Source organism: Lissotriton helveticus, chromosome 1_1 (assembly GCF_964261635.1).
Source record: "Lissotriton helveticus chromosome 1_1, aLisHel1.1, whole genome shotgun sequence".
Taxonomy (NCBI): domain Eukaryota; kingdom Metazoa; phylum Chordata; class Amphibia; order Caudata; family Salamandridae; genus Lissotriton; species Lissotriton helveticus.
This window is the reverse complement of record NC_136057.1, coordinates 357,888,104-357,902,340: the sequence shown is the minus strand read 5'-3', so window position 1 is coordinate 357,902,340 and position 14,237 is coordinate 357,888,104. Positions and strand designations below refer to the sequence as shown.

The 14,237-nt window shown below is 44.9% G+C and overlaps 1 protein-coding gene across 1 annotated transcript in view; it reads right to left on the bottom strand.

Annotated features, from left to right (window-relative positions):
• ATP6V1E1 (ATPase H+ transporting V1 subunit E1) overlaps nt 1–14,237 on the bottom strand; it is a 199,848-nt gene that overhangs the window by 73,492 nt on the left and 112,119 nt on the right. Inside the window, exons 6-7 of the mRNA XM_078673633.1 lie at nt 4,702–4,770; nt 2,656–2,750 (exon numbers count right to left, since the gene is read on the bottom strand). Of these exons, the coding sequence (XP_078529759.1) occupies nt 2,656–2,750; nt 4,702–4,770 (164 nt within the window). The remainder of the gene's footprint in view (nt 1–2,655; nt 2,751–4,701; nt 4,771–14,237) is intronic.

Below are 14,237 nucleotides of genomic sequence, written 5' to 3'. Positions count from 1 at the left end.
CAGAGGCCACGCCCCCTTTTTACAACACTCTGCAACCCAGTTCCGTGGCACTTACTAGAGGTACCTGTTGGGTTAGTTGGCCCATAGGGGACCTCTGGATTGAAGAGGAATTAATTTCCCAACTTAAAACACGCCACAGGGCATGTTTGCACACATATCACCTCAAGCCCCGCCCCCTACCTTCACCACTGTGCAAACGCGCCCGTAGTGCGTTCTAAGTTGGGGGATTAAGTCCCCTTGCATACTGGGGGTCCCTGGGGGCCAACTAGCCCACCAGGAACCGCCAGTATACGCCAGGGGGCTGCCTTGCAGAGAGGTGTAATGAGGCCACGCCCTTTTTAGCATACTCGATCCGTTTTCATCTAGCAACTGTTTCAGCCTGCATGCAAAACAGGGAACATTTGTGTTTACTTAAAATCCCTGCTATTATGACTTTCATGGAAGACCTCAAGAGTCATGCATTCAAAGATGCCAACTGCATCGGTATGGAATTGGAATGTAGTCCTCACTAGGTTTAGGCCCATTACGTTCCTCCAAAATGCAGTTCTTGTCATCTGACTAATCAGACTTTCTGCAAACGTAGCAGGTATCGGATGATGTCCTGATAAGAGGGATCATAGTGCTTGCCAATTCAATAGTGGACAAAACCTTTCCACTTGGAAGCCTAGCAGCCAAGTGTAGTGGGTTTTTACGCCTCATGCATGAATTGCAGATACTCTTCCATAAACTTTAAGACTCCAGGTGCTATATCGCGAAATTGAATTTTCTGGTGTCTGTATGCCCGGGCAGAAAAGGATGCAGAGATAGATCTGGTCTCAGTGATTGTTTCTTGTGCGGATGCACTAACATCTCCAGTATGATGGAGTACCATGGTTGTCTCACACATGTTGGTGCCCCCAGGATGAGGGTCACTTGCCTCCTTCTCCTGACCACATACAGGACCAGGGCAAGAGCAGGAAAAGACTATGCAAATATCCTCGAATAATTTATCCATGATTCAATTCCCATGGACCGTAGGTACCTGGAGGGAAAGTTTGGGATTTTTTCGTTTTGTGTGTGGTGACCTGGTCTATGATGGGAGTGCCTTATTTGTAAGTCCCTCGCTAAAGAACATGGGGATGTATTCGCTACTAGCAAATTTGCTGAGGCTTCCTGCTGTTTATGTATGCAAAGTTGTTGTCCACTCCTAAGAGATGCTCCACCAGGAGAAGAATCGGTCTGCAAATGACCCAATGCCATCTCTCTTTTGCCAAAGGAGGCAGTTGGGAAGAGGTGTGCCCCTGTTTCTGGAAGTAGTACATGACTCTTATGTTTTCTGTCTTTATGAGGACTGTTTTGCTTTGAATGAATGTGTAAAAAACACTGAGGCAACTGTTGTTGTAGCATCCACGTACAGTCATGTAGACAAGATGTGATCACAACCCATTACAGAAGCATTCGCTGTAATGGTTAAATTGGTTTGAGAAAAGGCCTGCCCAACACCAAGTTAGATAGCGAGGATGCAGCTGGCTTACATGCCATGACATTTAATGCTTGGATATCTATGGCATATCACAAGATCAAGAGTGTTCATGCCATCTGCCAATCTGCCAACACTAGACTCCTGCCCTCTTTTCATTCCACAAGCCATTCATGTGGCCTGATCTCTACTGGTTTTAGAGGTCCTTCCCTGTGTCTGCTTCTGCAATTCACACTTATTTTATCCTCCTGGATTTTATTGGATGCGTTTTAGAGTGCACCTGGATGTTGCGGGCTAATCGGATTCAAGCTTGTGAATCTATGAAAGATCCAATGATGGTAGGAAAATGGTTACTTACCTGTAACTTCTTTCCTATGGTTCACAAGCAATGCTCCTCCCTCCCATTAAATGAGGCTCTTCACTATGGGTATCTACACTGTCACAAACTAGAAAATCCGGCCATTGGAATCCCATCAGGAGAAGAGCCTTGGGTCCAGGCAGCCGACCAGCTCAGCTGAAGTTCAAGCCACACAAAGAGGTGGACTGGTTATGAGCGGACTATGCATTTTTCAATGCTATTGAGTGTAATGGTACCCTGCTATGTTAACATTGATTACCGAGGGTTCCCAGCACGAGGAAGGGGAATAGTTCAAGCATGAGAATCAGAATCAATCAGTGCTGGAGAAGTGAGAGACGACCTACCAGCAGTTTTTAGGGAAGCACAGTTTCCTTAAAACTACTGTCTTATTTGTAACTTCACAAAGCTGCTGCATGTTTGGGTCATTTACTTCATTTCCATTAGGTTTTCCTATTCTGAATAATCACTATTTAAGGAAACAGCAATGATTACATTTCAGAGGATTGAAAAGCGAAAAGAAAACAAAATGAATTTCAGTTATGAGTCAAGCATAATACCTTGGGCAAACATTAACATTCTTTACACCAGAGAAACTTTTTTAAAAAGTGACCCTGGATCATGACACAGGTCGGACAATTCAGTGTTTATGAACATCAATGAAGTTCCCATGATAGAATAGCAAACTTGACTACATCAAGAACCTGAACCAATAAACCTCTTATGCAAATGTTTTATATGAATGCCTTGGGTGAAAGGGTTCCGCTCCATATTTAGAAAAACTGATGTCTGCATGTTTCAGAGAATAACATTAAGCTATCTTTTTTAAAAGCTATCTTACATTTCATGGGGCAGATGGTTATCTTGGTCAAGAACAACTTCAATCTCCCTCTTTGTGGAAGCTTTGTAGGCTGGGACACACTTCTGCACTGCTGCCTGAAAAACAAATAACAGAAAAGGAGTGTACAGAAGAACACACAGCCTCAACACATTTCCTAACAAATGGTCTTTTAGACTGCCTCACTTCAGATAACGGGTAGGCTAAGCTTAAATGAAGAACTCCAGGTGCCTCCCCAATATACTTACAAAAATCTCCTCTCTAAAAACAAAAATCTCCTCAATCGCATGGCTAGCTTTTAATTCCTTGCTCAAGTGTTTAAGCCATCTTGTGGTGCTCTGTACAACCAATACAGTTTAAGAAATGTGTATTAGATGCGCCAGTAAAACCCATTTGGATCACACTTCTAATGTTCATTTTGTGCCTACCCGGACAGGCAAACCTTAAACATATGAGATGGGTGACCAAAATACATTTTTAAAGTTAAAAACTGACAGTTCACAGAAAAAATGGCCAGTAAGCACTGCAAAGTGTACTCGGTTTTACTTTTATCAAAGCCGTAATGTAGGATGGATCAATGTGTTTTACAATGACTCTGGAAGCGCAAAATCGCACAGGAGATTAAGGACTGATATGATCCCCTTGTTTAATAGCATTCTAGAATGAAATCCCTTAGGAGTACTAAGCACTTCACTTTCCCTCCACAAGCCCTTTAAATCATGGTGGTTGTGAGTGGCAAATGCATTTTGCATGGGGGACAGAAGGCAGTCGTAAGAATGGAGGAGCATTACAATAATAGCAACAATTTGCAGTTATACAATGCAGGCAAGAAGTTGTGGATATTTGATCTTCCAACGGTTGCAGTGCCAGGAATCGCAGCACTGCCAAACAAATACCACCTTCATGCAGAAAATGGCCAAACAAGAGTGTTACTTATTTTACTATAATTAATATGAAGGCCTCTCTCAATGCCTATGGACTTTTGAATAGGATCAGTTAGCACACTCAAAATTCTTAGAGAACAATAGAGGGTGTACACGGGTAAGAAATGGGTCATTCCACCAATACTTCTGTAGTAGAGAATTATGGGACTCATTAATGCAACTTATACATGGCCAATCAAAACAGATTTAATTTTCACCGAGCACTGAAGCCCTACAACAGATAGCTAATCTTGTTCTGCACCATCCATATAGTATTGATGCCATGAACTGTTTGCTTTGTTACAAGCCACTGTTTACCTATTGTACGCTAAGTCCTACCTTCTTCTGGGCTTTGTCAAGTCACTTCTTCAGTAGTTCAAGATGGTCCTCATCTATTTAAGATGCCCAAATTCATGAGTGGCTGTGATCCCAAAAAGGACCGGTCTATCATACTCCGTAGCTGCACTCTGATCTGTGGCATGCAGTATGTTTATTAGGTATTTCTGTGCCTGTTCTCGAATCTTAACTAGCCTATTAGTTGAGGAAGTTCTCGATAAGTATAGGTTAGTTTCACAGACTAGGCAGAGGATCTGGATGTACAAATTAAAGGTCCGTGAATAAACATTACTTTTACGTTATCATATTAACTAAGCCAGTGAGAGATGGTGATGTACATAGTGATGCTGGAGCAGCGTTTGGTCCACAGCTCCCAATTCTCTGAATGAAAGCCCAGTGTTTTTCAACAAGTGTATTGTTCTTGGGTACTGTTGCTTTAAGAAAACAATGATTCTTAAGCACTGCGTTATGGCGTGCAATTTTACTGGCTATGTCTAGAGCCACCCAGAGGTCACCAGAGGCAAACTTTAAAAGGAAACAAGCCTGAACCCAGTTGTAGAACCAGACAGTTATTATTTCCAGGTCCTTGCGAATTTAAGTAAACAGCTGTTGAAAGAATTGAAAAATATAGCAATCATGCGCGTTTTCATTTCTGCCACTGTTTCCATTCAACTTCTTTACAGAAAGAAGACCCTTGAAACCTATGTCCAGTCCACTCTCTGAAGACTACATATAACAGAATACACTAACTGCTGACATACTGTAGAGATTATCAGGAGAGCAGATGTACCTTAACTAGTGGAATATCTTGCTTGCGACAGCGCAGCACCACTTTGAACTCCAGCAGCTGGTACAGGCCCTGTTTAAAAACAAAGCACAATACTTAGGTCGATAAGTGGAAAATTCCCAGTCTCTCTGAAAGCCTAGGAAATCACTAAAACACAAGGCATAAACGAAGTGCCGAGCTGGTTTTAACATGACTAAACATTTTTAACTAATGTGCATAGAGTAAATAGCAGATAAGGCAACATATTAGGCATTAAAATGAAGTCAGTAACAAATCTGTAAAAACACATCAGTGCACAAATACCGGTCTGCCTTTAGGATATTTGAATGCAACTACCTCTATATGCCATAATCCAAACCACCATTTCCATTAAACAAAAGACAAAATGATTAGACAAACGCAAAAAAAGCTTAGGAACACAGCAAAAAAAAAAACTGCAATTTTGAAAGTAATTGGTTACAACTGCTTAGTTTACCATGACTCAGGAAATTCGAAGGAACATGTTTTTTGCCAGTAAATTTGCTTATGGATGAAAATAGAGCTATTTAACTGAAAATCCTTCCATACTTTGGCAAGCACTGCTGTCTGAACTATCATTCCAAAATTGATACTCAAGTGAGTCAGGCCTCCCAGGGCAATCTCTTCAGGTAAAAAACTAGCACCAATGGTGTCCAGCCTCCTTTTCTTTCATCCTTACCAGAACGCCTCGCTTCGGGATAAAGATGAACTTAAAATCTATTCATTGTTCACGGAAAACAGTAAAGAATGAATGATGAACAAATAAATGGTACTTGTGATCCATATTATGCATCATAGGAATATTTAGCTCTTTACATCATTGGTATCACAAACGTTTTTTAGACGTGGTTTCTGGACCAGGGTGTTGTGTCACCTTACTAAACTACTATTTTGTGGCCAATGCCTGTGCTGCTCTGTCACCAATTTCGGCAAACAAACCAAACCCTTTATTGTCAAATGGATGAAGCCCAGAGTGGCTCTGCTCTTGGTAAAGATTAGGTACAACAAGCTCAGGATTCTAATTTGGCCCACTTAGCTCTGTTTACATGTATTGTTTCAACTAGGGCAAAATATAGTAGGAGTCATTTTGATAATCTTCCACCAAACTAGCGATTCTTACAGGACATGGCACCTGGTTCTTCAGCATAATCCCCTCTGGTTCAATGCTGAAGCAGCACTCAGTTTCTTGCTCCTCCAGAGTTGAAATTTCTCTAGCCGCATAGCATTAAAAAAACAGTCCAAAAACAAATTTGAGGAGGAGTTGGTATCCTGGTAAATTGTGCGTTTTGGGGGAGAATTCACGAGTCACCACAAAGTCGAAAGAACCTTGGAAGAAAAACAACTTGTGGTATTCTGAACCCAACACTGGAGTTCAGGAGTGAGCACATCATGTAATCTACAGAGGGGCTGAAAGGTTACACACAAAAGTGTTCATTCCCATAATAAACCCACAATTATAAATATGAAAAATACAATAGACCTCGAGGTCTTTGACAAATACTGTTGAGTACATCCGTACGCTCTAATCACAGATAAGGTACCCACAAGGCACAATAGGGAAAAGGAAGCCAAAGAATTAGGAATTTCACAACTGCACTGGAGGTAAATAACAAAAAAACAAAAATAACAAAGCACACTTCCAATGCCACCCGAAAAAATATATATTATGCATTAAGAATGCAAAAGACTGCATTACTCTGTACATAGCTCCAATTAATAACATACATCCAAGAATCTACATTTAAAATTTTTCAGAATTCCACATGGCGGAGTGCATCACCATTTCACTACAACGTTCTAATGTCTGGATGAGAAAGACAAAGACACTAGGTTATGCGCAGGGTGGGTAACAACTAGCCTGCTACTACCAGGACTTAACACAGTACACATCTCAGACTTCTTGCAAACAAACCGCTGACTCTGAATTCAACGAACTGCTCAACCTATGCAGGCCTCTGCCAAGCACAAACCTTCAACGACATCAAACGCATTGCCCCTGCCATAGCAATCAACATCGTCAACAAATTACTTGCTTCAGGAACCTTCGACTCCACTCTCAAGACACCTTACATCAGATGACTTATCAAGGCAAAAGAACATTGAACCAATGGATCAAGCCAACTAATGACCTATCTTTGATTGGACAGTCATAGGAAAATGGAAATAGTTGTCATAACAAAGATATATGACTTCATATAATGGAAGAAACTTCATATTTCTAGCAATAGCTCTGATCCTTAAAGGTGTTCTGGATTCCCATCGTGTGCTGCAAGTCATGAATTATTTGCAACAAAACACTTCTAACTCAGTCAATAACTCTAGATATCAGCAATAAATTCATAACTCCCCAATACGTGAACTACATTACACATTTTTATGTAATTTTATTGATAAACATTAACCCATTCCTTTACCAGGGAGCTTGGAAGGTCATATATATACAGAAAAGTTTCAAGATACAAACATTTTATTACAGGGAAGTGTCAAGTTTATATGCAGCGTGAACCTATTCTAGATTCACATGCTATGCATAGATTATACAGCAGTATTTCTTCCCTGTGGTGGAGGATGTGAAGACTTAATGCTGAAATTGCTTTTTCTATTAAGAAGAGTCAATTTATACATGAAACTTTAGCCTCTTAATATACCCAATACCTACAAGATGAATCTGGAATAATGAACCATTTAAACGATTATCATGAAGAGGAATCTCAAACAAAAGATTTTTTTACACATACATACCACGTATTATTGAAGGCATAAAACGGTCTGGCCCACTTGACCTTTAGGTTTAGAAAGTATGCCAAGTAATGTTAGTTAATGTTCACATGGAAGACGAAACGAATAGTTTCTTACCGGTCGGTGTAGTTTTGCAGCTTGAAGATCTTTCTGGATTCACTATGCTTTGCATATTCCGCAATCTGGTGGTTGGGTCTAGAATCGTAGTCTTTTTTCTCTTTTTTGTTTCCCAGGTGGGCGTCGACGTCCCACCATTTGGTGTACCTTCGGTGACGTCAGCATGCTTCCGGCGGAAGCTCCCACCCTTGGGCGCCATCTTCGGATTCTTTTTTTCTGTCTCTTTTTCCTGTGTTTGTAGTGAATCCATGGCTATGTTTGTTAATCCTTTTTTCAACGTAGTTCTTTCACGTATCTTGTAAGCTTTACCTTGCTTTCTTTTCTATGTGTTTCCACCTTCTTCTCCAGCCTCATCTTTCTGGCGGAGGCGGGTGGGTCCGCTAGTGAATCCAGAAAGATCTTCAAGCTGCAAAACTACACCGACAGGTAAGAAACTACTCGTTTTGCAGCGTGAATCTTTCTGGATTCACTATGCTGTGCATAGATTTTGTAGCGGTTTTGTTACTTTTGTGGCGGCTGGGTGGAAGATGAGCGTTGGTTGTTGAATATATGTTGAAGCACTCTTTGTCCTACTTGTGCTTCCTTGTTCATCTGTACATCCACGCAATAGTGCTTAGTGAACATGTGCACTGAAGCCCATGTTGCCGCCAGGCATATGTCCTGAATTGGTGTGTTGGCCAGAAAGGCAATTGTTGCTCCTTTCTTTCTGGTTGAGTGGGCCTGTGCCCCTCCTGTTAGCTCCTGGCCCGCTTGCTTGTGGCAGAATTGTATCGTTTGTGCGATCCATCGAGCTATGGTGTTCTTAGTCACTGGTTTACCCATGTAACTGTTTGCGAAGGATACGAAGAACTGTTTCGTCTTCCTGTGTCCCTTCGTCCTTTCAATGTAGTGCATCACTGCCCTTCTTGCGTCTAGAGTGTGGAGCGCCCTCTCAGCGCTTGTTGTGGCGTTCTGGAAGAAGCTAGGAATCTGAATACTCTGATTCATGTGGAAGCTTGACACCACCTTTGGCATGAAGTGAGGGTCTGTTCTCATCACAACCCTGTCACTGTATCTGGATGTAGGGTTCCTGCAGTGTTAGTGCCTGTAGTTCGCTCACCCTGCATAGCGAGGCGATTGCTACCAGAAAGGCCGCTTTCATGGTCAGCATTTGCAGTGATGCTTTGTGGATGGGTTCGAAAGGTGCTTTCATGAGCTCTGTCAGTACCACATTTAGGTTCCAAGCCGGCGGCGGCATTCTTTTTGGTGGCGCTATTCTTTTAGCCCCTTGCAGGAATCTTTTTACTACTTGAGACGTAAAGAAGCTTCTCCCCGTTTCTTCTCTTGTGTATGCCACAATCGCTGCCAGGTGTACCCTCAGCGAGGATGAGCTTAGTTTAGCTTTTATTAGGTGCGTGAGGTATCTTAGCACCGTTGATTCCCTGGTCAGCTTTCTATGGAGTTTTTTCTTGCAACACCATTGAGTGAATCTTTTCCATTTTTCCCCAAAGCACTTGTGTGTGCTGGGCCTTCTTGCCTCTCGCAGCACCCGCTGGGTGCTCTCTGGTAGTTTTAGATGTGCGAACTCTAAGTCCTGAGGAGCCAAGCTGAGAGGTTGAGGCTCTCCGGCTCTGGGTGTAGAACTTCTCCTTTTTCCATGGAGAGTAGGTCTCTTCTTTTTGAGAACTTGTGGGGTGGGCCACGCGCCATCTCCATTATCTGTGAGTACCAGGTCTGCCTGGCCCACTGTGGTGCCACCAGGATGAGCGTCATGTTGCTCGTACTGCATTTGTTGAGAACCCTGGGAATCAATGGTATCGGGGGGAAAAGCGTAGGCAAATGTTTTTGACCAGCTTATCCATAGGGCATTCCCCTGGGATAGTGCCTCTGGTTGTCTGGATGCAAAGTATTGGCATTTTGCATTCTGGCGTGTTGCAAAGAGGTCTATTGTCTGAGTGCCCCACCTCCTGAATAGTCGCTCTGTTTCCTGTATGTTGAGTTCCCACTCGTGGGATGCTGAAGTCTGCCTGCTGAGCCAATCCGCTTCTACATTGTCCTTCCCCGGCAGGTGTATGGCTGGCAGGTCTATTTTGAGTGGTATTGCCCATCTCCAGATTTCCTGTGCCAAGCTTGACAGAGGGAATGATTGAGTTCCCCCCTGTTTGTTGATATAAACAGACAACACCACAACGATGTTTTACATCAGCACCTTCTGGTTGTACAGGTGCTTCTGAAAAGCCTTGAGGGCAAGCAACGCGGTTTTCAGTTCCAGGTAATTGATGTGTCTGACCGCATCCGCTGGGTTCCACAGACCCCTCACTCTGAGCCTGTTCATGTGTGCGCCCCATCCCTTCTGGGATGCGTCTGTGGTGATGGTCACTGTTGGGTCCGGTGGCGTTAGAGGCTTCCCTATTGTTATCCTCTTTGGTCCACCACTTTATTCATTCCTGCACCTTGTGCGTTACAACCACTAGATCCTCCCAACTTCCTGTAGCTTGTGACCATTGCTGTTGCAGCCACTCTTGGAGTGGTCTTATCTGTAGGCGTACATTGGGGACCAGGTGTATACAAGATGCCATCATTCCCAAGATCTTGCTCACTGTCCTCACTGTCAGAGCTCACCCCTTCTGGTAGTGACGTTTCTCCCTCAGAAGGTTGAGTGTCCTCTTTTCGCTGGGTAACACCCTGCATTGGACGGTGTTGATTTGAGCTCCCAGGAAGATCTTCACTTGCTCCGGTTCCATCGAGCATTTTCCCCAGTGTATGGAGAATCCCAGGCATGTTAGCGTTCTTGAGACCTGCTCTGCATGACCCTTGCATGTCCTGTAAGAGCTTGCCTTTATGAGCCAGTCGTCGAGGTAGGGGTACACGTGTATCCCCTCTCTTCACAGATGTGCGGCCACTGCTGGGAGGCATTTGGTGAATACCCTGGGCGTGGACTTTAGACCGAATGCCAGGGTTGTGAATTGGTAGTGATCCTTGTTTACTGTGAATCTTAGCAAGTGCTTGTGCTGCCTGTTCATGGGGATGTGCAGGTATGCATCCTTGAGGTCTATGGTGGACAAGAAGTCCCCGGCCTTTATCTGTGGGAAGACCTCCTGTAGGGACGTCATTTTGAATTTTTGAGTCTTTACATATTTGTTTAGGAACCGTAGATCCAGGATGGGTCTTAGGCTTTCGTCCACTTTTGGCACCAGGAAGTAGCTGGAGTACACTCCCCTGTTCAGTTCTTTGAATGGGACCGGTTCGATGGCCTCTTTGAGGAGGAGTTCTTGAGCTTCCTCTTGGAGCAATTGCAGCTCTCTTCCCGAGTGCTCTCTTTTCTTTGGCTTTCTGTTTGGTGGTCTCCTTTCCAACTCTATACAGTATCCGAACTGTATGATGTTGAGTATCCACTTGTCTGGGGTTATTTTTCTCCACTCGTGGAGAAAAAATCTCAGCCTGCCTCCTACTGGTGTTACATGGTCTTTTGTGTCTTGTCCGTGTAGCCCTCTCCTCTTTGTTTTCCCGTGCTCCTCCCCCGGAGGGATCGAGTGGGTGAGCACCTTTTTCCCATATGAAGTCACTTAGAGGGGGGTTGTTCACCGCCTCTCCTTCTTTGGCCCCGTCCGTTTCCTCTTGCTCGAAAGGACTGGCCCCTGTTCTGATAGTTCCAGTTTTGCTTCTGCTGGCCCTGGTGACCTTGGTTGTCACTCTGTTGACCCTGGTGGAACGCCTGGTGGGATTGTCCTTGCTGGTTTCCACCCCTTCCGTTCGGCCTCCGTGTAGGGGTGCCTCTTCTCATCCCCCTGAATTGCAGGGCCCCCATGGACCTTGCCGTCTCGTTGTCTTTCTTCAGTTGGGTGAGTTTCTCATCAACTGGGGCTCCGAACAGTGTTTCCCCATTGAAGGGTGTGTTCAGGATGTTGTTTTGAACCTCAGTTTTGAAGCCTGAGATCCTGAGCCAGGCTTGCCTTCTCTCTGTGATGCCTATAGCCATCAGTCTGCTGGATGTTTCAGCCCCATCCAAGGCTGTCTTCAGGCACGAGTTAGCTATGCTTTCCCCTCTTCCACAAGGTGTGATGCCCTCTCACGGTATTGCTCCGGGAGGTGCTTGAGCAATTGGCTGATCTCATCCCAATGCTGGTATTGATGCCTGTTCAGGAGGGCGTTGGAGTTAGCCATCCGCCATTGCATTGCGGCGTTCCTCTCAATTTTTCTGCCCGTCAGGTCCATCCTCCTGCTATCCTTGTCAGGTGGTGGCCCAGATGTTGTTGGGGCGTTGGCCCTTCTGGCCGTTGCAGCGATTATTGAATCTGCTGTGACGGACCCCTTGATGTAAGCAGGGTCCTGGGAGGAGAATTTGTATTTCTTCTCCGTCCTCGGCGTGACTGATCTGCAAGTAGCCGGGTCTTTGAACGCTTCTTTCCCCTGGTCAGTGATACTTTTCAGCATGGGCAAGAACTGGCTTCTTGTCTGCGTGGGGAGCAATGTTTCCAGCAGAAAGTCTGCTTTAGGCTTTTCCTCTTCCAGCTTAACCCCATAAGCTGCTGCTGCCTTCCTGACGACCTCATTGTATGCCCCAATGTCATCCGGCAGCGAGGGGTATGTCTCGACAGCCTCCTCCAGGTTTTCGGCCTCGATGTCCTGCCATTCCTGGTCTTGGGCCGTCGAGGATCCTGAGCCGTAGCTTGACAGTTGCTCCCCATATTCCCCCTCTGCGTAATAGAGGTCCTCTTCCTCGTCGTGTTCCGAGGGCTCCGGAGTTTTCGGCGGCTCTTCGGCGTCGAACTCCTCGTGCTCCTGCACCTCAGCGACGGCCGTCGCTGGCTTCGAGGGAATCTTGTAACTTTTCATCGAAGTCTTTATTCCTCTGAAGGATGTTCTCCATCTCGGCCTCGAGCCGCCTTCTCTTCCACTCCAACTGTGCGGCCTGCTCGTCGTCGAGCGTTTCGGCTGCTCTCTTCGACGGCGTCATCGACGTCGAAGCTTTTTTCGGCTCCTTTCCCTTCGAAGTCGAAGACCCTTTTTAGGGGGCTTGCTTCGACGACCTTGGCTTTTCGCCGGTCTCCGGCACCCGGGAGTCCTTCTCGAAGGATCTGCTGGGCTCTTTTTCGGAGGATGCAGCTTCGGTCGTCAAAGTTTTCGGCGTCGGTGCTACCTTCGAGACTCTAGACTCTGATTTTCGAGAGTCTGCCTCAGGTTTGAGGCCCTGTCGAGGTTTTCGAGGCCCTGTCGAGGTTTTCGGGGTCGTAGACTCTCCTACCTTGTCAGACGTTTTCTTATCAGTCTCTGCGACCGTGAAGTCATCTGGACCCTCGGCGATGTTGTCCTCGTCGTCGGTGGAGAGGCCCAGTTCGTAAAGCGTCGGGCCTGACCTTTGCCCTGCATCGTGTAGTGAGCTATCCTCTGCTTCTCTCGAACCCGGAGTGTCTTCGGCTTGAAGACGGAGCAGGCGTTGCAGTCTTTGCTCTCGTGGTCGATTGGCAGGCAGAGGTTGCAGACCGGGTGCTGGTCCTTCTGCGCGAACTTGTGGTGGCAGTTTCTGCAGAATTTAAAGGGTGTCTTGTACATCCCTGCGCTCAGGGGGCCCCCTGTGTGCACATTCCTCAATGGACGTCGAAGATCTCGGGGTTCTTCCCTTTCTTCGTCGTCTCCTCTCTGATGGTCTTCTCCCAAGGGTGGGAGCTTCCGTCGGAAGCATGCCGACGTCACGAAGGTACACCAAATGGTGGGACGTCGACTCCCACCTGGGCTACCAAAAAAAAAAAAAAAAAAAAAAAAAAACTAAGATTCCGGACCCAACCACCAGATTGCGGAATACGCACAGCATAGTGAATCCAGAAAGATTCACGCTGCAAAACTACAGCTCTACGTTTCATTATCTGAAAACTTTCACAAAATGGGTAATGTTGATCCTTTTTTAGTCGGGAATGTATGCTACATTCATACACCTTTCTGTAAGTTGCAAGTGTCGAAATGATAAAACATCTGGAGCCACACAGGATGTTCTAAACTCTGTCAGCTAGAAAATATGTCCCATCTTCATTGTTGACAGATAGATCCTTGTGTGATCGTAATTGGCCTCTAACCTTTTTAGCAGAAGTGAATGCAATGTGTAATGTGCCAACTGTGGAACAAACAAAATTAGCTTCTTGTTAAATCTTATATGTTCATGTGTTTGCGCACGTGCTTTAATCTCAAAGTACACGATGAGCTACAATTACAACCTTTCTCTTAATGGCCCAGTGCCAAATCAGCTGTGTCACTTTTGATAATTGGTGGAATATGGTTCCCCTTTCGCTTTTCAGCCATTCCTGATTTGGCCTCATATGAAGTCTGGCATTTGGTATAATATGAAAGCATGATGTTGCCATACCTAGTAACTTCATCAAGTCCTCACTGTCAGAAAGTGTGTTGTAGAGGAGAGATTGATTTGGCAGGGAAAATACTGTTGGAGTAGGGAGTGCTAATGTAAACTTCATGTTGAGCAGAACTCCCAAAAATGTCTTGTTTTGCTGGGTTTAGGATTTTTTTATTCTTACCGATTGTGCATCTGCGAACATCCTTTGTGCTCTGAAAGCTTATTTGGCATTCCTGCTAAGAACTTCTCTTACCAGATAATCTTGTCTTTAATCATACACCGAGATAGATTGTCATCTCAAGATTGCCACCATTACTTGCAAACATTTCGTGAACACTCTTGG